Raw genomic sequence first — 23,832 nt, forward strand, 5'->3', positions numbered from 1 at the left:
ATGCTTGTCCCTTATTACTGGGTTTCAAAATGGCAATTTTGATTTTGGTGAAGGAGATGATTTCATGACTCGTTGTGTAATGCCACTGACTAGCCAAGCAGTGGCATGTAGTCTGCTGACATCACACATCCAGATTGCTTAAAGAAGTACCTGGTAGCAGGTACTACCATCTAATGGAAAACCCTAAAAACCATGTAGAGCAGTAGGTACAAGTGAGCTATTTGTATTGGCTGGATTATGGATTACTGATAATAAAGAATAATAATAATAATAGATTGGATTTATATAGCGCTTTTCAAGGCACCCAAAGCACTTTACAATGCCACTATTCATTCACTCTCACATTCACACACTGGTGGAGGCAGCTACAGTTGTAGCCACAGCTGCCCTGGGGCAGACTGACAGAAGCGAGGCTGCCATATCGCGCGAGGCTGCCTCTGGCCAACACCAGTGGGCGGTAGGGTAAAGTGTCTTGCCCAAGGACACAAGGACAGGGAGCCCCGGGATCGAACCGACGACCTTCCGGTTACAGATACGCTTCCCAACCCCCTGAGCCACGGTCGCCGCATCAGAATGTTAAGTATGAATTTTTATGTCTCACCTTCAAAGCTCTTGAAGGACTCAAAGAGTTCAGTGAGAGCCTGTGTGGTGAGCTGTTCATGGTACTTGGACGCCACCTGGACGCAGATCTGCAGGTTCTGGCGGATGTTCGCTGAGAGCATGGCCCTGAGGCACTCCAGAGAATCTTCCACTGACAATGAGCCAAAGTAGTTCACCAACCACTGGAGGTTGTGTGGGGAAAAAGGTTAATTCAGAGGCTGTACAATCTACAACAAGCAATGACACATTTGCCAGATGGGAAAACACTTTGACTGTGTAGGTAAGTGAAGCCTACCTCTGGGTTGAGCAGGTGTGTGTGCACCACAGCACGCTTGATGTCATACAGGTCAGTGTAGTGCTCTAGTGCTCTCTGCAGGAGTCCAGCTTTCTCACACAGCTGGGCAATGTGGGCACGATCATAGTTGGTGAACATCTGGTTGCCCAGGATTGCATCAGCAACCTACACCATGAGACGAATCATTAGAAAACAGTGATTCACGCTTAACAAATGGATTTCATTTATTCAAGTGTGTGCATATTGGTCTACCTGTGGTGCATGCATGAGGTTCATCTCCAGCAGGCGAGTCTGGAGTGGTCCTTCTGAGGGTCTGTTGTTTTTCAGGGCATCCAGAAGGAATGATGTGCACTGCTGAATCAGGTTGTACTCCATAAACACGTCCACAATCTGGACAAAAACAGAACCACGGGTAAGAAATAAACCAAAAATTAGACTACACTTGTACAGCTGAGAAGTATTAAAAAACAACAAAAAAGGCCTGTTTGTATCAAATATGGCAGCACTTATTTACTGTAGCTTTTACCTTTCATATAAACCCAACATTCTTGTCAGCAGTCTGTTCGGCACCACTTAAAGGATTAAATGTGAGGAATGCAGCCCACACAGTTCTCTAAAGCTTTTAGACAGGTTGCAAAGACAAGTGAAAGTTGTCTGAATACAGTAACTGTTTAAAAATAAAAAACCTGCCTGTGATGCAATGGTTTGTGTTCCTATCACCTGCTCTGTTGCACTTTAGGAACACGAGCTGTGTCAGCGGTTGACACTTGCAGCACGGAGGTTATGCACAGGCAGGAAGTAAAGGAAGATGTGAATTTCCTTTATACCATGTGAAAGGCAAGATTTAGAAACATAAACGTGCTCAATAAACTTGTTCAGTGTTTTCCACCATTATAAACTAGTATATTATTACTTATTAGGGATGGACCGATCGATATTACGTATCGCTCCGATACGGACCTAAATTACTGGATCAGATATCGGAGAGAAATAAAAAATGTAGCCCGATCCATTAAATATCAAAAAAAGCACCTCACAAAACTGGTTTCCTATTATTTTTGCTGGGAGTTGGCAACCCTATTAGTTTGGTTGCTTAATATTTCTGCTAAATACTCTTTAAAATACCAGAATAGGGAGGATGGAGCAGGTTTAAGTTTATTAGCTCAGTTTTGCTGAACTATGAAATATTTTGGGTGCAGTGTGTTTGTGCATACAGGTTTAACAGAATAGCTTTAGTGGTTTGTTTTTTAAAACTTGAGTATGAACAAGATATTTAAAAAAAAAAAACAGTTTTATTGATTAAAAAACACTATATCAGAGTCATATCGGTATCAGCAGATATCCAAATTTATGATATTGTATTGGACATAAAAAAGTGGTATCGTGCCATCTCTAATACTTGTGCTCAATAAACTTATTCAGTGTTTTCCACACTGAAGTAGGCAGGCATAAGTATATGACACAATAATAAACACCAAATAGTATTTTTTTTAGTTGTCATTTCTGCCTAACAGAATGATGACATCCTTTTCAATTTACTACTGAACCACCCGTGCCTTTACTTTGAAAGTTCGGCTAATGCTACCCAGCTACCCTTCTTGTCCTGCACTCCTTGCTGTGTGGCCGGGTTGTTGTTGTACTGGTCCTCAATGTCTTTCTCAGCCCATCCCAGAGAGGCTCTGGTTCTGTGGCCAAATACAGCTAACTCCACCTCCTTGAACTGCAGCTGGTGACAGCAGTCCTTGTTGCTCTGTTGCTAGCTAGAGAAACACTGACCTGCGGCAGCCAGAGAACTGCTTAATGTGCCCCTGCACTGAGATCACGGAGGCTCCAGAGCACAACAACAACTATTGTCCTTTGTATTGGTCAGTTGTTTATTTGTTACCAAGTACTTGACAAATAAACATGAAAACAACATGAAGCGCGCATGCTTCTCTAACTTCACACATATACGGTTTGCAACCATGCCTACTGCAAATAAAGTCTGCATAGTAACTGTTGTAACTGTAAACTCATTCTGCATTTAAAAATTCTGTTTACATTCAGGCTGACTGGTTAATCACAGAGAAAGTGATAATTAAGTGACCTCAAGGTCACATAACACAATTTCAAAATAAAATAATAACTCTGTTGAACTACTGTATCAAAAATAAAAACATGCTGCATCACTACATATCCTTCATATCCTACCTGTGTAATGTCAGCCAGTGGCTCTTCATCTTGGACTAGCATCTGTGCGAACTGCAGGCCCTGTTCTGGATTGATCCGCATCACATTCCTGAGCAGAAAGATCCAGTCTGGTGTGTAGCCGACCTGGAACAAAGAAAGAAAATGCCACAATAACCAACAAGCTCTCTCCACTCAACTTAATGGTCAGAACCAATTTCATTAAACTAGATTAAAAAATAAATAAAATCCAGAGTACAGATAATTAAAAGTAATGGCCAAATGCAATCTTAGACATACCTTTTTGGCGTACAGGACAATCTTAGGAAACTGACCAGTCTCTGCAAAGCACTGAATGACCTTGTTGGGAACATTGGCCCTCAGGTACACACTGAGAGCCAAGGTAGGATCCACCGCCTTCACCAAGTCACCCAGTTCTTCAGAACACTCCAACTGGAATACACAAGAAGCATCAGACGTTTAAGAGAGACAATTATGAGAAAACAACAACAACAACCAAAAAAAACATTGTTTAAATGCAAATAATAAATGTATGACAATAAAAAAATCTTAACACCGTTTCAGTAAAAGGACTCGATGTTACAATCCCTGACAATGCACTGCTTCTAATAAAGTCTTGAGGGATGGCTGAGGAAAGGCAGAAACTTTACCAGCGGGACACATTGTTGTTTTATCACAAGCTGTTCTGCCAGATTTTAGTTTCTTTTTACCTTCCTTGGTTAGGTTTAGGGATTAGAGATCTGATCTAGATTATAGTATTAACACTTTGATGGACTCTTGATGGACTTCTCTAAGGCTGTTGGGATTGGTTCTCCACTGATATAGAAAATATAGCAAATATTAAGTGAATGAAAATCAACTCAAATGCATAATTCACTTTTTTCTTAACCATGGAGAATTTGTAGATTCAAAGTTTCTGAAGGGGACTTCCTAAATTCCTTGCATATCACGTGATCCTTGCTTGATCCAAGATAACAGGCAAGTTGTGTAAACATAACAGGCAGCTCAGGAAGAGCGACTTCCTGCGAGCTGGCGCTTAGATGGATGTACAGTACCTTGTCTTCCTTCAACCACTTTTCCAAAAGCTGCTTTCGCCCCTGCTGGAGGACAGGCCTGCAAAGCTCCAGGGACTCAAACTTATTGAGCTGGCCCTGGTCTAACAGGATACCAAAGTACTGCAGCAAGGGGGAGGTTTGGCCAGGCTGAGTGGGAACACTCTGGAAACGACGGATGGTATCTGGAGTGCGCAGGATGCCCTGAGTGAAGAAATGTCAGCAGAATATGAGAAAAGCCATAAAGCAATGATAAAAGACAAAACGGGCAGTAAAAGACCATGAAAGTCACTAATGTACCTTTGGTGCGTTAGCAGCAACCTTGGCGGCCTCGGAGTAGTTGCCAGCAGCAAACAGGTTGTTGAACTTGCGTGCAAACAGCTCTTCGGCTCCCGTGAGGTTGTTGCGGACAGCTAAGCGGAGAGCCAGATCTGGATTCTGCAGCACGTTGGTGATGTAGGGAATGATGTTTTCCTCTTCCACACAGACAGACAGAACCTGTGCCACAGGAAAAGACATTTTTAAAGTCCAAGTCAATCTGTGAAGGTCAGGCATGTGGAGCAGATTCACAGATTTGGTCAAATACACAATGAAACGTTGATTGGAAAAACAGTCTTTTGTACTTGAGCTCATCTTAGATACATTATGACCACAGAGGCATGATTCAATACACTTTTGTCAGGTAACCAAAAATAAATAAATCAGTAGTCAAGATGTTAAATTTAAGTATGTGCAATGAAATTAAACTCCGTCTAGCCCTGGGATATAAATGCAAATGTTATTTTAGTGGCTCAGTGTAACACAGGGCTTGTGTGTGAAGTCTGCCAACTACTCAAGCAGGATTACTTACTGTAATGTTACTGGACTAAATGGAAGCAATGTGGAAACGTAAATACATGAAAATAAACAAAAAAGGAGTTTAACAAAAGGTTTCCTCGTGTTCATCCTGTGTTCTGCTCAGTGCGCACTACATGTGTCCAGAGGAGAGTACGCTTGTAGAGGCTGATATTAAAGTCAGATAATTACTATCATGAGGGAGACCAGCTGCACACTAACCCCAGGGTGGCCTAACATTTTGTTCCTAAATGCTAGGAAAACATATCAAGTATGAAGTGATAAACCTAGCTGAGACAGATCCACCAAGAACAAAAAGCAAAACTCATTTCAGGCAGACACTACCGAGAGGATCTACACTGACAGAGAGCAGCAGGATGTGCTTCCCACTCTGCATCACACACTGATGGGACACGGGCCTTTTTCCACCCGAGCTCTGTCATTTAAATTCTCCATGTTACCTCCTCCACCCCTGTCGGGTTTCTGTGCAGCAGTTCAGTGCTGCACCTATAATCAATGCATGTCACTGACAGGCCAGGATAGAGCATGCACTCACTGATTTTACATTCATGAGCTCAATATCTTAGCACTGTATGATAATGTGATGTTTTCCCACCTGAAATGTTTACGAGGTAATAATGATGTGCTGTTTTTCTACTCCAACATTTCCATAAAAATATGGTTGTTGATTTAACCGCCCCCAGTAAACATTATGCTGCTAGTCTAGTTGAGACCAATTTTCCTTTCACCTGGCTACTTGATGGAAGTATATAGCACTGGAGTAATTTATTACTCAGTATCCAATTACTAATTTTGCTGGTAACCAACCCAGTTAACCAGAATCAGTAAGTGGCGCAGACAGTGGCCTATTCTCTCTCAGATCACTGTCTCTGTGTGCTTGTGATGCACGCACACACACACACAGACACACACACACACAGAAAGGCAATGCTCTGGCAGACTGTGAGATCTGTCACAGTCTGAGATCAGCTTTCCTCTCTGCGCTCAATTATTCATGTGGTGTGTGGCCTGGCTGGATCATTATTCATCAGCTGGCTGTATCCAGTTCTCTTCTCTGGTTCTGCTTCAGAAAAGCAGTAAGACGCAACAGTCGCTGCTTTCTGTACGTGAAACACTACACCTTGGATTATTTATAATGACTCCTGGCGAAGTGAACCTGCCTGATGACAACAGACAAACAAAGAGATGCTGCTGTCAGCTGATGTTTGTTGTTGCCCTGCGTCATATTTGCTGGATATTACTAGGACTAGAGATGAAACAAGATTTAAATAGAAAAATTGAACTATAAATGAAGATATTATGATATATTATATACAGATTTTTAGGAAACTGAGTGGAAAATATTCGGTTTCACGTTCCGTTTCGACATGAACAAGACAGCAACTCCAGCATCACTTTAATTTCCATGAGCAGTTAGAATTAGCACATCATGACATGCTTACCTGCCCCTTCCTGTTGACCCCAATGATGCCTGAGGTGGCCTCATGTGGAGCGGTGACAAAGATGGTCTCTCCACTGATGCGGTTCATGTAGATGCAGGTGCCAGTCTCCAAGTCATAGAGATGGATGTAGCCATATTTGGTAATGAGGAAAACCACATTGTGCTTGGAGCTTATCTGTCAAAAATCAATTCAGTGACGTTACATAAAGCTGTGTATTGCTATCTGAAACATCACCAAAACAGCACCTACTCAAAATGTATTTCTGAGTTCAGTGAGAGGTCAGGGACGCCTGCAGAAATCAAACTTGCTTTTGACAGTGTGGGTTTCATGTGTGTAACATACACGGATGACCAGCCATGATGAAAAATATGGGCCTACCAGCAAATAAGATGACATTTAGCAACCATAGCGGCTGATGTTGGTTATACATCACTATTTGGTGGACAAATGGTCTGGTGGTTAAGCACCCGGAGACAACTGTTATTGTGATTTGGCGCTCTATAAAGAAAGTTATTCTAACAGTGATTTCCTTGTCAGTAAAAGAGAAATGATGAACAATTAAAAAAACAAAAACATCAGCCAAACTGGTCTTTGAAAACACTGATAAACTACAGTTTTGCCAACCTAGCACTACCTTTCATGCTACTGATTCCAGTCTGTTAAAGCCAGCTGCTCAGTTACAAACATACCTGCATGGCTACAGGGAAGTCATTCTGGGCTTCTGGAGGGAAGAAGACATCCACTGCTTTCTTAGGAAATGGCTGGTTACCAGTTGGTGGGGTTCCCACTTCAATGATGTGCAACTATGAGGACAAAACATTTGTAACAAAACCATACGAGAGAATCACTTTTCACAGTTATGTTTGTAAAAACCAGTCACCTTCCCTCCAGCCTGGCCTCTGACAGCGAAGCAGAACAGAGTTGACTCTTCTGCATTGCCTTCTATCTTAAACTGGGCGAAGCTGGCAGCGTGGCCTTCAATGGGCTGAGAAACTTTTCTCTCAACAGAGTACAGCTGCATGGCTCCCACCACTCGATTTTGCTGAAAGAAAAAACAACCCCCCCCACCAGAATGATAGATATAAACATGCATAAGGTAATTATGAATGCATATTCCTTGTGACTGACGTGCTTCGACCATGGATTACGAACCTTGGCTTTGTTTTTTGTTAAACCAGAACACATGCAGAACAAACTACCTGAGCTGAGATGCCGATGAGCAGGAGCCACTTCTGCTTGGCATCGGTGCGGTAGTTGATGATCTGGCAGCCTGCCAGGCTAGAGTGCCGGTCAAAGACTTTCACAGGCTGTGAGTCACCCTCCATGCTCCAATGGTAGACGGCATTGTCAGTCACAAGTGCAACTGTGTTAAGAGAGATCCACTTCCAAAAGGTAACATCGTCGGTCATGGTGTGCGCCTTCATCTTGCTCTTCATCTCAATGTTAAAGATCTGAAGAGTTTTGGCAGCTACAAGGGGGAGAAACAGGGCAGGAACCAGGCCACAGGAGAATGTTACAGCTCATGATAAGAGCGAGTCTGCGCACACAGAGAGACGCACACAAAAACCTCCCATAGGAAAATAAGCACACCGTTTTTCTTTTTTGAAGAGACAAGAAATTTGAAATGTTGTTTTGATGGCACAGAGGTCATCAAGCAACAATGCCACAACTGATAAGATGAAAAACATCGAACAAGCTGCATTTTGCAATTTTTGTCATATGAAGTGTAGTGAGAGAAAAAAGGAGAAAGTGAATTTATATCCAGAATACAAAAGGTGCGATAGGCTCAACGTGAACTTAAGTGCATACAAATTTATATTATAAACCAAATGGTGCATCAATGGAAGCCAATAAAAACACTTCTGCTTACTGCCTCTGACTGCATGAAGAATTATCAACATGAATACAATTATTGAGAAAGGTCATTTTCCACGTGTGACAAAATTAATGAAGGATTAGAGGTGCCGACCGTCACCGAATGGTTCGATACATGCCTACCTCTTTCTTAGTACAAGTCATTCTAGATTAGAGAACAGACTAGTGAGTACGGTGTTTTGAATATTAAATAGTGTGCTAAAAATAATAAATATTTGGAATGTTTCAAACATATTTGAAACAATTAGAAGAAAGTTCACTCACCTGCATTTTCTGTATTATTAGTTAGGGTTAATTTGAGAAGCTAAAGCTTTACTAAGAAGCAGTGGGACTTCTTCACTTTTTACCTTGTGTCAGAAAAGCGAAGACCAATGCATCAGCCAAACCGTGAAGATTATTTTGCCATTACTAAGCCAAAGAACAATAAGCAGATTGGTAAATGGACCACTTGCAGCAGTAGCAGCCAAATTTCAAAGAGCATGCAATATTTGAAATTCAATCATGATTAGCGTCTGGCGGTGTGTGTGTACGTGTGTGTTTTGTGGTCAACCTTCACAATAGGTTACATGGAGGAGTTAACGCTCAAACTGTGTCACTAGACGAGGTCAAATAAGCATCATCACTATGGGTCTGAACAAGAAAGAGCTACACTGACCTTACGCTGCAAAAACACAAGGCAACAGTTTGCATCTGCTGCTCTCTATATACTGATGAGCTTCCTGTTCCTTTACATATACAGCTCCTGTTTGCTGTGATAAGGTACTTTTTTAAAGCATTTTTATGAACTGCCTTAAAAAATGGACACCGTTTCCCTCAATAAATAAATCACTGATACCGTGTGTTTTCCACACATGAATAGTGGACAATGTGGAGGGACTCATGTTGACACATTGTCCACAGGTGCACCAACACACATGCAAGACAACAGGAGAAAATCTGACTCATACATGTTATCCCTACTGGAAATTCACTTGATTTAGACAAGACTATTGCCTGGACCTGCGTCAGCAAGAGGCAGGACCCAAAACACCCACATGCTCATTGTGCAATCACCAAACAAGTACCTGTTTCATGATATGGGCGCAGGCAGCTGTCTAAGCTTAGTGAGTGAGACACTCACATTCTTACAAGCAGCTCCATCAGGCATCAACCTGAACAAAACCAGGGCTGCAGCATGTGTGTGAAATGACCAAGTCGTGACATAATATCACTGAGAAAACAGGGACAAAGCTTTGCCCCCCAAAAAAAACAAAAATTGCTTTGCCCATAAAATCTTTAAAAAAGGTGCATAAGTAAAAGCTCATGGGCTAAACACGTGAGGATACTCAAGGTTTCTGAGCTCTTGGATAAGCTACCACAGTCAACTTTTCATCATTCTTAATAGCAATCACATATAAGTATAATTTTATCATTTCCACACCCTGACAATGAAGCCTTACAGATTACTATTCATTCTATGTTTTGACCCAATTCAATCCTCATCGGGCACTACACGTGACAAAGTAAAGTCCCATTAGGACCATGTGAAGTGAAGTCAGTGCTGATGACAGGTGGCATTAGACTTCTCGCACAGATTACAAGTTAAATTCCTGAGCTCTCTGGTCTTGTAACAAACTGTAATATTTAGTTCTTATTACAGTGAACAATTAATAAAAATTATTAAGCATAGCTTTGAGACAAATGAAGAAAGTTAATTACAACATAACACAGATGGAAGAGGACATGGATTTCAAACGGAAACCAAGAAATGCAAATTAAAATGAAATCATTTTACCCACAGTATTATCACACTTGCAACAGGTTCTAAATCACTTGTACATAAAACAAAAATGATGAAATGCCAGCAAGCTGTAAGACTGTGAAAGCTAAATCCTGTTTACAGAATATTGGCTGAGATGTGGAAAGGAATTTCAAGAATTCACTAAAACTTGGTTAAACATATGTGTGAAGAATACTTAAACCTAGCCCATTAGTGCTGAGGCTCTAAGAGCAAACAAACTTTACAGTAGTCTCTATGCTTCAAATGGATATTCAGCTTATAAATGTTGCTTTAAACAGGATTTTACTTCCACAATGAAGTAGTTAAATTTCAACTCACCGTCTGCAAACACATAAGAAAGCAGTAAAGGAAAAAAAAATAAGAGAAGACAAAAACAAAAACAACAAAAAAAGTCAAAGCAATCATGGATGCTGGACAAAAAGAATAAAAATATCCCATTCTGAGTATTTACAGGACAAATGTTTGGAGGAAGAAAAAAAACAAAAACATACATGTTGGCCATTAAAAACTAACCACAATGGAAAACTAAAGTAGCTGGATGTGTATGGACATAAATAAATGAAAATAATTCATAATATTCTTAAAATTTTAAATGGATAACATGTTGCTATATAGAAGAAAAACATGTCCTAATGAAATGCTGTAAGTCCCTTACAAGTGGTTAGTTAACGTTTGTGTTAAACCCTGATATTTAACACACAGGATTTAACACTTCCTCTCTGTGGTAATGCACTGCACTCAGAGACATGCAGCCTTTGAAATGTAAATAAACTGCCATACCTTTAAGTGCAATGACCTTGCTGGCTGGATTCATGATGGCGCTGTCAGCTGAGATGGGCCTGCGGATAGGTGTGTTGGGGTCGGCCAAGTCGATGATCACCACCTGAGTCTGCTCACCCACCTTCTCACGCACACAGATGAACTTATCAGACTCCATGGTTAGGGTGCTGAAGCCTATGTTGGCCGGATTGATCCCTAAGTTTTGGAGCTAAAAGAAACAAGGGGAAAAAGCAGAACCATGTGAGCCTGAACAGAACTGGGCAGCAAAAGGTTCGTTAGGTAAATATGAAGATCATCTCGGGAAACAATACGTCACATTGTTCCTGTCACAATTTCAACCTAAGCCTTTGACAAATCTATAGTCAAATTAATGCCATGAGTTGACCAAACAACAGGGTCCACTAAGAATGTTGGGACTTTAAACTCAGCTACTGTGCACTACCACAGAGAGCGGATGAGTTTGCCATACTGGAGCTAGGCAGCAGTTCTTTGGACACACGTAGTTTTGTACTGGATGTAACAGTTATTGCCTGGCCTGGGTGGAGAGCTAATGCACAGCCAAGTTCTCAAAGTATGGGCCAAAGAGGAAACTGCAACATCATTACATAACACTCAAGTGTCTCTTTAGTCTGACTAACAGTAACTATCCAAAGTCTGACTTCTCAGAAATTATGTTTCACAGGAGCTGGTTTACCAACACAATATATACCAATATCAGTGCATGAAGACGATTCTGTCACGTCATATAGACAGCCACTGGTGCTTCATTTTGTCCAAGTTTTACCTAAATTAACACTAATTTGAATCCCTGAGGGAAACTCAAGTACATTAGAGCACGCCTTAGCTTTAGCTTCAATTACTTGTAGGTGTTCCATGAAAAGAGAGACAGGACACGTGAAAAAATTAACCTGCATAAAAATAAAGCCTCAGGCTGTGTGTGAAACAATTTGCCGCATGTAACACCAGCAAGTTCTGCAGATCTGCTTACTGACAAAGGCTGGAAACAGGGTATCCTGCCTGCCTTACACAAACCCTGACACAGCAGTGCTTGCTGAGGACAGTCAGAGGAGCAATGGGCAAAGCCAGCTCTGAGCGAGAGTATCAAGAACAAGCAGTTTTCATTGCTTAACTATACGAATAATACTGAACATGAAAAATAAGAAAAAGGCAATTATCAACCACATACAGCCAACACTGGTATAACGTAAATTTAAAGGAAATGAAACTACAAAAACCATCCCATGCACCATGTTTTGCTGTTGCAATTTCCTCCAATTTTTGGCTGTCAATGAGTAATACACCACAGTTGTACAACTGCTGAATAATCACAACTATTCAGAACATGGTTTTGTGTTTAAACCCAAGACCGTCACAGTGTATATACATTTTTATTTATGGCCAAGTATTTGCATCTTTGATCAGACATAACTGCTATATCATGCACAGCAATCATTTACAAAAAATAAACATATATCCTACTGCAGTAATGTGAATAAAGCTGGTAATGGTTGTATAATGCTTTGCTTTCAGGAAAAATGGCCTCAGAAATGTTACAATGCTTTCTCATTTTATTCAAAATAAATCCGTGGGTGCAAATGACATAAATATCTTTTGTGTCTTTTTAGTAGACAGCTGTTACTATACTTATAATAACGCTTAATAAATCTTAATCTGTGTGTTAAAGGCGCATAAACTATTACTGCCTGCTTAAATCAACCAGCCATAAAATTTTACACATTCACTTGTAGTGCTGAAATGTTTTATGTTGGAGGGTTTTTTTTTAAGCATATTGGATCACTCCCATCTTTGTTGGCAAATGTTCATTTCTAAGACTCTAGAGATAAAAATGTGACCCCCTTCTAAAAATTTTGCCTAGTTCAATTCTAATCAGCAAACACACTCACAGTTCTGAAAACTGCTCAACGAAAGAGACCTTTTATCAATGACAGGACACACCCTCTCCACAACCCTGCCCCAACCACACTCAGTGTGTAACCTGGTTCCCTCTCAATGACAAACAACTGTACAGAACAAGTCTTACTACAAGCTATGAGGAAAGAACTGAAAATTGATCTGAACATTTTTTTTTTGAACAGTGGAGAGGTGACATCATACAGTAACGTCATTGCAGCTTCCATGCCTCTCATCGTTGCCATTGTCCAGTATGGAAGCCTTGTTTACTAAGACAACATTTATTCAAACACCGGACAAAGGGAAACGGCCTATGTGGAGAACCCTTTTGACCCTGAACACATCAGCTTTCACTAATATCTAGCAACAGTTTGTTTCATGAAAACACAGCAAGAGATACTACATAGCTTAAATTAATTTAAATAGATGTTCAGCATAACCAAGAACTCACTATTCAGTTATGGCAACATCCCATGCAGCTGCTGTGCAAACGAACTACTAGTTTGCTTTCAAATGAGTGCTCTTTAATTCAAACAGATGTATTTCTACATTTTAAAAACACAAGAAGAAGCTATTATTACACAATATTTCGAAACAGGTTAATGCGTTTCGCTTCCCTCTCATCTATTCTTGGATCAGCAGGAAGCCCTTTCATTCACACATGAAAAGCATTTCTAAAACAGGAAAGACCAGCATGGCCTTATCACAATGAATGCTACCCCTCTTGCATGGAATAAAGAAAAGCAAACACAGACTGATTGACCACACCACAGTTTGGTTTGGGAGACTGTTTTGCTATGGAAACATTAGAGTAAAACACTGCTGCAACATCACTGAGCAGGAATTTGGCTGAAAGCAGGTCAGCCCAAAGGAGCTACAAACAATGTGGAAAATCATTTAACCATTCAGTCTAGCACTGCTCTGCATAGCTGTTAACACATCAACCAACCAACTAGAGCCACACAATTATGTCCAAAGTGACGTTGTTCAATAGTAAAGTCATTATTATTCATTTGTTGAATTCCCTGCACTCTGGTGTAAACAGAACATTGCTTTGTATAAACCTTGGTACTGAAACTTAGCAAAATAAATAACAGACCACTGTTTTCACATTTACACTGTGCTGCACTGACACACTGCACAAGCTCATTTTTACTGATATCCAAGTTGACAATTTGAACGATTCACATAAGCAACGTTGTTTTTCTTGGTCTTTACGCATTAACTATACCGCAGACTGTCGTGTGTTTTCAGGGTAAAGGTTAGTTAGATTAGTTATGTTGCTCTGCAAACAGACAGTACTCTTTGAATATGATATGCCAATATGATGAGCATGCATTTTTAATATTGTATGATCATGTTCTTTTAATTCTGATACACCAAAATCATAATCGAAATTAAAAATTTGTTTGTGCTGCCCTCCACAGTTGATCAATGATAGGATAACAAAGGAAGAGCCTCCGAGAGACTTGCATGAAGCAAGAGTGAAAATCAAACCAATCTGTATTTAGAAAGTGTTGACAAAGAGAATAAAGAATGCATACAACTACGAAGGGTAGGCAAAGTACCTGGTAAAACACTTTTTAATGAAGAAGAAGAAAAAAAACACATTTAAGAAAGATAATTACAGAATCGATCACCTAGAGCACGTAAATGCTGATGTAGCAGAGACTACCGCATTTTCCACACTATAAAGCACACTTAAAATCCTTTAATTTTCTCAAAAATTGGCAGAGCGCCTTATAATCTGGTGCGCCTTATCTATAAATTCTGGCTGTGTTTACTGACCTCAAACCAATTTTATGTGGTACACGACACTCAAAAATCTGTCAAAAAATGTTTTAGTAGGACTTTGCTAAGCTACGAAGCCGCACCGCTTGATGGATTGCCTAAGCGTTATGGCTACCGTAGTCAGGAGCCTCGCGACTCATAGTAATCTGGGTCCAAAACTCCGTCCGCGTAAGGTCCCGAAGTCAAACGAACACTGTAAATTCTTTCATCTTTAATAAAATGATCAGCGTTGCTGCTTTACCAAGTGTAACAATTACGTTTAACAGCCAGGCATCCATGAAAACAGAATTTATTAAATTTAATGGAGTTAGAAGTTAGCAGGAAGTTAGCTCGCTGGTTTCGCTAGTTACCTAAACATGATATAGCATGTTCTGACTGAGAGATTTCTGGAAAAAAATAAAACGTACAGCTCTGCTATCACTTCCAACATGAATGAAGACAGAAAACTACACAATAGTGACGTTTGTAGGGTTACTAAAGTAGGGCTACTGAAGTAGGGCTAGATGGTATATAATGCTGTGCTAGTGATCGCTAGCGACACAACTATGTTAGCATAACAAAGCATAACACAGTGAACCTGAACGCTAACTTTTTTCCACTTGATAAAAGTTCCCGATGTTTTTTTGACAAATGCAATTGCATGGAAAATTGCTGTAAACGGACCAAACTTTTGTAGGGGAGAACAACTGAGATAATCCAGCCACAATATGAGGTTAGTCATTAATGTAAGATAACCTTTATTAGTCCCACACGTGGGAAATTTGTTTTGTTACAGCAAAAAGTGGACAGTGCAAAGTTACATAGCAAAAATGCGCCTTATCTATGAAAACCGACCCGTTTGTCGACAGCGCGCCTTATAATCCGAAAAATACGGTAGTTCAGCAAGCATTTGCAATGGCAGCAACAAAATGCCAGCAAGAGACATTGTGAATTATGATTACACTATTACCATCATTCATCTCTTTACAAACCATTAGCTCAAGCCCAGCCTTATTTTTTTCAATGACAGATTATAATGCTCTAGTTATTTTTTCCATGATCAATCATTTTTTCCTTTACTGACCAAAATTGCTATGCTATATAAGCTAAGGAAGATACCTGGCCATGTGCCCTGTTAGTGGTGCAACGGATCACGGTTGATCCGTAATCCGAACTGATCCTACTCCACGGTTCGGCACACGTGTGATCTGAAGATTCGAAAAAAAAAAAAAAAAAAAAAGTATGTGTATGGTGGCGTGGTGGGTCTGTCAAGCGATAGTTATGGCCAGCGCTAGCGATCCAAGTGGAGGAGCAGAGGAGTTTGCGGTATTTAAGCAGCCCTTTGCTGCCCAATCCGACCGGGTTAAAGCTATTACAAAAGCTATTGGGGTGTTTAGCTGCAGACGTATTCCTTTGTGCAAAACAAGGGATTTAAACTAGGATAAACGAGCCACGCTATGATATCCCGTTGCGCGTCCACTTTAGTGGCAAGATTGTTCCAAGCATGTATGAGCAGGAAAAGATTTAAGTTATGGCTGAAATGTCCCAGGCATCTTCTGTTGCCCAACTACTACAAATGGGTGGACCTCCAGGACACAACGGAAAGCTACGTGACCGTGACAGTAGGGCTGGGCGATATGGCCTTAAATTCATATCGCGATATAATTTGAAGCATGTACGGTAATGTACTTGTACATGTACTTACAATCCTTTAATTTTCTCAAAAAACGAGAGTGTGTCTTATGTATGAATTCTGGTTGTGCTTACTGACCTCGAAACGATTTGGGCATGCAGAAATTTGTTTAAAAAAATGTTTTTAGGGACAAATGCAATCGCATAGCAGGATGCTATACACGGGCCAAACTTCAGTCAGGAGAACAACTGAGACCATTCATCCACAATACGAGGTTAGTTATTAATATACTGCAACAACATGGGAACAGAGCAGCTGCGAGAGAATTCAGCATTAATGAATCAATGTTACGGAATCAATGTTTCCCCATATTTCAAAAGTGCTTCATCTCTTTGCTATGACTGTCGCCCGGCATAATTTGCAGATTATAATGGTTTTAGCCACTGCGATGCTTTCGACCAAAACAGGCACAGCTTAACGACATCATCAACATGCGCTATCGCGATAGAGCGATATAGTCAAAATCTCTATCGTTGGCCAAATTTATATTGTTTATATCGTATATCGTTTATATCGCCCACCCCTACGTGACAGCTCATTATATCACAGCAGAGTGCGGTATAATGAGCGGTATGTATTATTGCAGGGTCTACCTTACAATATAAAGCGCCTTGAGGCGACTGTTGTTGTGATTTGGTGCTTTATAAATAAAATTGAATTGAGTGGGAGATACAAAGCCCTGTACTGCCCTATATTGTACCATAATTTGTTTTTTAATAATTGCGTGGAATGAGTCTAGAGTTGAATGTTTTTAACAGGCAAAAAATACTTCAATAAGTAAATAAGTAAATGTTCAATTTGTCTTTTTTCGCTGATCCGAAAATTGATCCGATCCGAGTGATTTTTCATCCGTTGCACCACTATATAAGCTAAGGATAATCTTATCAGTGGCAGAAAGTGCCCATCCACATGCTTTATTGACAATTTACTGCAGTTATACACCAATTAGTCAAGTTAGCATAATTATGTATTTCTCAACAGCACAAGGGACAAACGTGGCATTCAGAACAAAAAGCCTAATAAAAAGATCCCCATTTGAAATTTTGAGACAAAAAGTCAAAGCAGATGCAGATTGCATTTTTATCTACTGGGGAAAAAAAGCACATTAGCCAAGGTTTATAGACACTCATGACCTCGATTTATGTCATAAATGGACTGACTCCAATACCTTCAATGTGAGGTTGCAACAGGAACTGAGATCACAGTACAGGAAATTATCAGTTTTAATCACAGTGACAACAACTGAACTTCAGAGAAGGAAGGACAGATAACTCAAGTCTAAGCAAATCATATCCTGGGAATGAGAACTAACTAGATAAAAATATAATTAACACCCCATATCCAAAATAGGTCAAATTTTAAGCAACTCCTCTATAAACAAATATATAACCCTAGTAAGAATGGAGTTTAACCGACTCCAAGAAAGTCAAGTCAAACACATTTAGTAAAAGGCCCAACAACTGAGCACATGGCTGCTGCATAATCTTACAATGACAATAAATCCACACAAAGATTTGAACTATTCTCCAACAACCTGTCAGTCCTGTCAGTAGATTTAACCTGTATGCTCTTCCCTTAAAGGAAAGCAGCATCTTGTTCAGCAGAAAATAAACTTTGCACATGTAAAGTTCAAGGCAGGGTAGGGAAGGATGTGCTATGTAATGTGCTGAGGCTAGCAGGACTTGTTTGCAATACTCCACAACAGGAAGCCAGGGAGTCATTGTCTACCAGGACTGAAACAACAGGCCTGCCGAATCCTGCCTTCTCTGCTATCATGGGCCACTGGAGGGGGACATGGGATCATGGGTGAGGCATAAAAAGTGCTGCCTTTACAATTATAGTATTAGAAAGGAAAAAAGATGGAAGGGGTTCTGAACATCATCTGTCTCCAGTTCAGGTCATTTCTTGCTGAGGTGGTTGTGAGACTACAGTTTCCTTCTTTCCCTAAATGAGAGCTTTATCTTACATTTAGAGGCTGCTGCAGAATGTCAAGTGTTCAGCAAATCTGTATCCTTGCCAGCCTGTCACGAGGTATCAGGTGGTCATTTACTAGCGCAGGTCAAAGTGTGACATGCAAACCTTTGTAAAAAGCATCAAACAGCCTGCCCCTCCTCAATAGGCAAACAAAAGGGATGTACAAGTATTTGCTTTGAACTAAATCAATTTGCTATTAAATACTATTGTGAGTGCATTTAACTATAGATACAAAGCATCAGGTTTTCAGGGAACTAAATCCTTTCTCAGACTACAAACACCTAATTTAAAGCTATCCACAACACTTATTTGAAAGATCACCACTAATAATCACATCCTCTTCTTTCTTGCACCCTGCGTAAATTTGTATATTTAACTCAAGGTCTTCCTATGTAGGGCAAAATTTATCTAAATGACTATTTTTTGTGAATATCAAACTCTATTTCAAAGGAAAAGAAGCTAGTACAACTGTAAAAGACAGCCAAGTCCAGTAATATAATGACACTGAGCTATAATTAGTATTCTAATTAGACTAGTACAAGTAAGAGAAACTTTTTGAAATTTTCACTATATTGTGGGCCTGCTGTCATGCATTTGTTACTAATAAAGCCCAATTACAGAAATGTATACATTTTCTGTCATAGTGTATTTTAATGCAGTGTTTTCAGTATATACCAAAAGACAATAGAAAAAGCTCGAGTACAATTCAAAATCTTAACCAAGGGAGATAAATGAAGACATCTTTTGCAAATGTAACAAATTACTGTGTACATCAAGACAAAAAAAAACTGTGTACACCAAAAGTAGATAAGAGTAACATGCAATTATGGACTTATGCATGTGAAATATTGTATTTACGCAACACACAATCTATGGTTTTCCCTACATATCCTCAGATTATCTTTGGGCACTGGATAGGAAGCCTGCCTTGTCAAACCCTGCTTACTAAATGCAAAATGGAAGTCTTCATCAACAGAGAATGATACCATGTTGCCATTACGCAAACTGGAGCCATTTTTGAAGATTACACTCCCATGCTTACTTTGAGACTGGTTTCTGTCAGAACAATCACACCACTAAAACCTAAATGACAATTATCTCTTTTTCTGAATGGCAAACTGAAGGTTATACCACGTGAGGGAAAGATGTGACTGTCACTTATGCTATCATGTCTGTTTGACTGGAGTCAACACTACACTATATAAATGGATGATATATAAAAATGCAAGATGTGCAAGTAGAGCGGATGACACACAGATGGATAGTGTGGGGGAGACCAAGGGAGGGAGGAAACTGCAAAGACTGAGACTACCAAGTTTAACATGCATTGCTAGCTCAGTGCCTCAGCTCTCCAATTCAGATCCAGTAAAATCGACATGATTAATGCAACAATCCTATTTCGACATGTTTTACATTTATAAAAGTTCAGATTCAAAAGTATAGAACCAAATTTATGTGGTTTCAAGTATAATGTTTAGTTACTGATTAATCTAAAGCTTTTAGCTTTGTGCTGATTAATTGATTAACCAGCATACCTTTAAATATCCATCTAAGCACAACATCAGCAAACATCCAGTTTGTTCGTGACATTTATGTCAGTTTGGTCAGAATATGAATAATGAGCAAAATAATTAAGCTATCACCCAACACTGGTGACACCCAGCAGCCTTGAAGGGTGATCCACAATCACTTTTAGGCTTTAAAAAAAACTGAACATGGCATTGAAAACAATATCCCTGCATACATCATGATGCAAAACTGTGTGAGTGATTGAAATTGGGTTTGACTTTGACTTAACACTAAAGCAAATCTTAAAGTCTGTGCGTATTTGAACTCGCTTGGTTGAGAATTCACGGGTGAAAAACAAAAGCATAAACCATGACCTGACATCAGGACGGTCTCACCGTGGACATTTGAGTATAAATAAAGCAGTAGAGCTAGATGTGAAGGAGTTATAATGGTGCATAACTGAGATATGCATATTTGCACAGAGAATGTTTTATGATACATCCAATTTTTCAGCCTAAGACATTAAACAAACAAAAAAGAGATACCTGAGGTGATTTCAAGTCTGTCTAACAGGCTCTGAATCCATTGTTAATCACAGCTAAGCACACAGTGGGGTAGACTCAAACAGTGCCTATGTGGTGATTTACTACTAACTAGTACCTAAAAGGAATGCAACAATATAAGCTGAACACTGGTAGGCAGCTTTGTGGAGTTAGATTAGCCTATTGGAAAATGAGATGTGATGATGATTCATATGTTATGCAACAATAGAGAAGCTGATTTTTTTTTTTTTATTATTATTGTATTCATGGCACAATTTATATTTTATTTATCCATAAAATAAAAGTATAAATGGTTTTGGCACTGGCTAGTGATCACAATAGTACTAATTATAAAATATCACCATTGGGCCACAATCTTATATTGGATGGATTCCTGCCAACTAGCTTAAGAAATAAAACACTGCTAGCAGCACTATGTAAATATTTCTGCTCCACATGAACAAAGCAAAAAGAACATCAACCATAAGGAGAAACGACAGGCTTTGCATCCAGGCACTGACAGTTACTCATTTGATCAAACGAGTTCAGCTTCATCTGGTTTTTCAGTAATTGGACTAAGAAAGATATAAGATGTTTCTCACAGATAATCCAAGCTTAAACACACTCATAATAGTGGTAACCATTAGCTGGTATAATTCGAAAAAAAAGATTACTTCATGAGCATAATTAAACGGACAGCTAAAGAGTTTGACCAAGTCAAAAGTAAAAGAAATTGTTGCAGTGATTCTAACATGCATTTGTTCAGAAACTCCATATGCATCATGAATGAAACAGCATATGCAGGTCATGCATTAGTGATATGTGCTGAAGATCCCTTTGTGTTTGTCACATAACATAACCTGATGAGTCTGAGAATTACAGTACAGTACATTAATTAAAAGCTATGGCGTCAGTTTTTAAAGATGGACTGAAGAACAAGCACAAAAAATACATTCACCTTGCAGCTGACTGTGAAATTTGTGAGTTCAATGAATTAAATGTTCAACACATTTGAAAGAGAAAGATGCACTGTTAGGGGATGACAGCGCTTTTCCCCCCTCACTAAAGATAAAATACTAATTAAGTCACAATGCAATTTGCAAATTTTGTATTGCTCTGTTTGCTTCTACAACCAAAAGGACTTAATAAGCAAGTCAAAAATCATTCAATAATAATTTCATTGTAACTCTAGGCACAAAAGGTCTTTGCATAGCTTTGTGAAGCTCAGCCTCTATACAACCCCATGTGATAGGCCTACATATTAACTCATCAATGTCTGTGACATGAATTAACTTCTTTATGAATTAAGAATGTAGTAACAGGGAATGCTGTGCTGTACTGAAAATGTTAATCATCTTTGGTTTGACAGATTTATCAGACACAAATTACAGTCTGACCAACCCATAGCATTTACCTGCTATGAACAAGAACAGCAGTACCATACTACTACATTGCTAATCTCTTAAGACATGCCATTAGGATCAGAGTCTGAACAGCAAGAAAAAGTAACATCAGGAACCTGGTGTTCAAATATCCACTCAGCTAACCTGTGACTGAGCAAATGACTTAATGTTACAATAACCCCCAAAGCCAATTAACATAACGTCTGACCCCCTTTTTACAACTCAGTTCTACTGATCAAAGCTTAAAATGTCTTTCTTGACACCAAATTATTAGTCTCATGTGACACCCAAAGCCTTTAGTCATTGGATAACAGAGATAATTGTTTAATAAAGACCAAATGCAGACTTGGGTGGATCAGAGTTCCCATTTGAAGCTTGATTTAGACACGAAAAGTCTATGTTTTATTCATTACATCTTGAAAGTCGGGAGCACTTTAGACTCCCGACTTTCAGTTTCCTCCACCTGACCTGAAAGCAGTTTTATTGGCATTATAGTAAAGGTGTGGCCATTTAAAGCATGAAGTACGTACAATCCAGGTAATACGTGGGGGTGCACAAAAAGGAAGAACTTACTAATAGTATAAAAATCTTTAATAGCAGCTCCGTTGCCATCAAGGTGTGCCTCGGAGATAAAAAGAAAGAGTACTGAATACAAAAGGAGGCTCCGTGAATTCTTGAGTCACAGTTAACTTTGGCAAAGTCATTCGGCACGGGCGCTGGATTGCTATCTAACATACCACATGATCATTTGTACAACCAGCCAACGTGATATCCCCTTGAGCTCAAATAATCACTTTCAAATTAACACGACGGTACATATAATCAGGACGCAGACAAATAAGGCGGGTGTAGAAGTTTTAATATTTTTTTTGCGCCGTATGGTGATTTGAAGAAATCGATTGAGCGGTGTCGCAACAGGCGACAATAAGGATAACTATTTCATTTCTGAATCAGACGATTACAAGGCACTGATAGTGACGATTAATACCAACGACAGCAATAGCCACTCCGAGAAAATGAACACTTTTGCTGTGAATGGGGCAAATACTTATGAGAAATGGTAAACACATATTTCCGTTCATCACTACGACCTATTAGCATTATTTATAAGCTGTATTTCTGTATTTCAGACTTAAAGAAGCGAACAAGGGTGGGTAAGCAAAGTGTTAGCAAGAATGCTTGATGCTACTAGCCAAGACAAACGTCATCCACCCTGTCAAGCTAGTTAGCGTAGCACCAAACGCTAACTTAGCTTGCTAGCAATCTCAAACTTGTGTTGAGAGTCTCTGAAGCGACAGCCAGTCTGGCAGTTATTGCGACCGAAAGATGAACTTGATCAAACAATTTAACCATTCATTGATTCACATACCTGCAGGTGCTCCTGAAAGCGAATAGGCAGGATCTGAGCCATGGCGGTTCCTCTCTCACTCTCCTCCGGTCTCGTCTAATGCTAACAAACTACGGCTGCTTCTCTCAGATCCTAGCCGGACAGCCAGGAAGTCTCTAGTCTAAAGTCCAATTGTAAGCGAATTCTACGCCTTATTTAAAACGCGCTGTCGGTGTGACTGTACTTTATTTGTTTTTTATTCCTTCCCTTAACTGTTTACTTGCGGTCTTCCCCGGCTAACGACTGTCACTACACCGACTCCCTGGACCTGCAATGGCGGTGGAGGTTGGTCAGCAGAGAAAACATCCCGGAAATGGAAGTGCACTCAATAAGGCGGATGGATACGTATTTCGACTTTTAAAAAGTGAACTGTGCTTAGTATGTTGCCGTTTGTTTGAAACATTTATAACATTTTAATTGTTCTTTAAAATATCAAAATAAGACAATGAACTTCAGCATAAAAATATATGAGAACAAACGTAAATGTGGGACTACTTCTTTCTGTTCGCCCTTTGATTTTTGCCACATCATTCGTCTTTCTAAATTAACGTCATTCCTACGCGGTGTATTGTAGCTGTACACTTGTTCCTCTCAGCCAATCCGATCACTCGGTACTCAAACGAGTAATTCAACTTTATTCTAATTACGGGACAGCGCTAAATTACTTTAAATTACTATTTAAATGCTCAGAGGAGATTCTTTCCTCATCATAATATATATTTTCTTGATCCTTAACAAGAACTTACTGGTCAGTACGCAGTGTACACTGCATGGTTC

General features: G+C 39.6%; 2 protein-coding genes across 3 annotated transcripts in view; one reads left to right on the plus strand and one right to left on the minus strand.

The window, feature by feature from the left end:
* The window catches only part of cltca (clathrin, heavy chain a (Hc)), a 35,327-nt gene extending 11,958 nt beyond the window's left edge, over window positions 1-23,369 (minus strand). Inside the window, exons 1-13 of one of the 2 annotated variants that reach the window (XM_085173982.1) lie at window positions 23,038-23,369; window positions 10,867-11,074; window positions 7,631-7,899; window positions 7,312-7,473; window positions 7,121-7,234; window positions 6,432-6,605; window positions 4,435-4,632; window positions 4,138-4,338; window positions 3,362-3,514; window positions 3,086-3,208; window positions 1,148-1,285; window positions 896-1,060; window positions 602-782 (exon numbers count right to left, since the gene is read on the minus strand). In XM_085173982.1, the coding sequence (XP_085030108.1) occupies window positions 602-782; window positions 896-1,060; window positions 1,148-1,285; window positions 3,086-3,208; window positions 3,362-3,514; window positions 4,138-4,338; window positions 4,435-4,632; window positions 6,432-6,605; window positions 7,121-7,234; window positions 7,312-7,473; window positions 7,631-7,899; window positions 10,867-11,074; window positions 23,038-23,079 (2,128 nt within the window). In that variant the 5' untranslated portion in view covers window positions 23,080-23,369. The remainder of the gene's footprint in view (window positions 1-601; window positions 783-895; window positions 1,061-1,147; window positions 1,286-3,085; window positions 3,209-3,361; window positions 3,515-4,137; window positions 4,339-4,434; window positions 4,633-6,431; window positions 6,606-7,120; window positions 7,235-7,311; window positions 7,474-7,630; window positions 7,900-10,866; window positions 11,075-23,037) is intronic. The other variant, XM_085173981.1, reaches the window with a different exon arrangement.
* The window catches only part of nherf4b (NHERF family PDZ scaffold protein 4b), a 350,895-nt gene that overhangs the window by 308,039 nt on the left and 19,024 nt on the right, over window positions 1-23,832 (plus strand). The window lies entirely within an intron of this gene.

Source organism: Neolamprologus multifasciatus, chromosome 10, assembly GCF_963576455.1.
Source record: "Neolamprologus multifasciatus chromosome 10, fNeoMul1.2, whole genome shotgun sequence".
NCBI classification, from domain to species: domain Eukaryota; kingdom Metazoa; phylum Chordata; class Actinopteri; order Cichliformes; family Cichlidae; genus Neolamprologus; species Neolamprologus multifasciatus.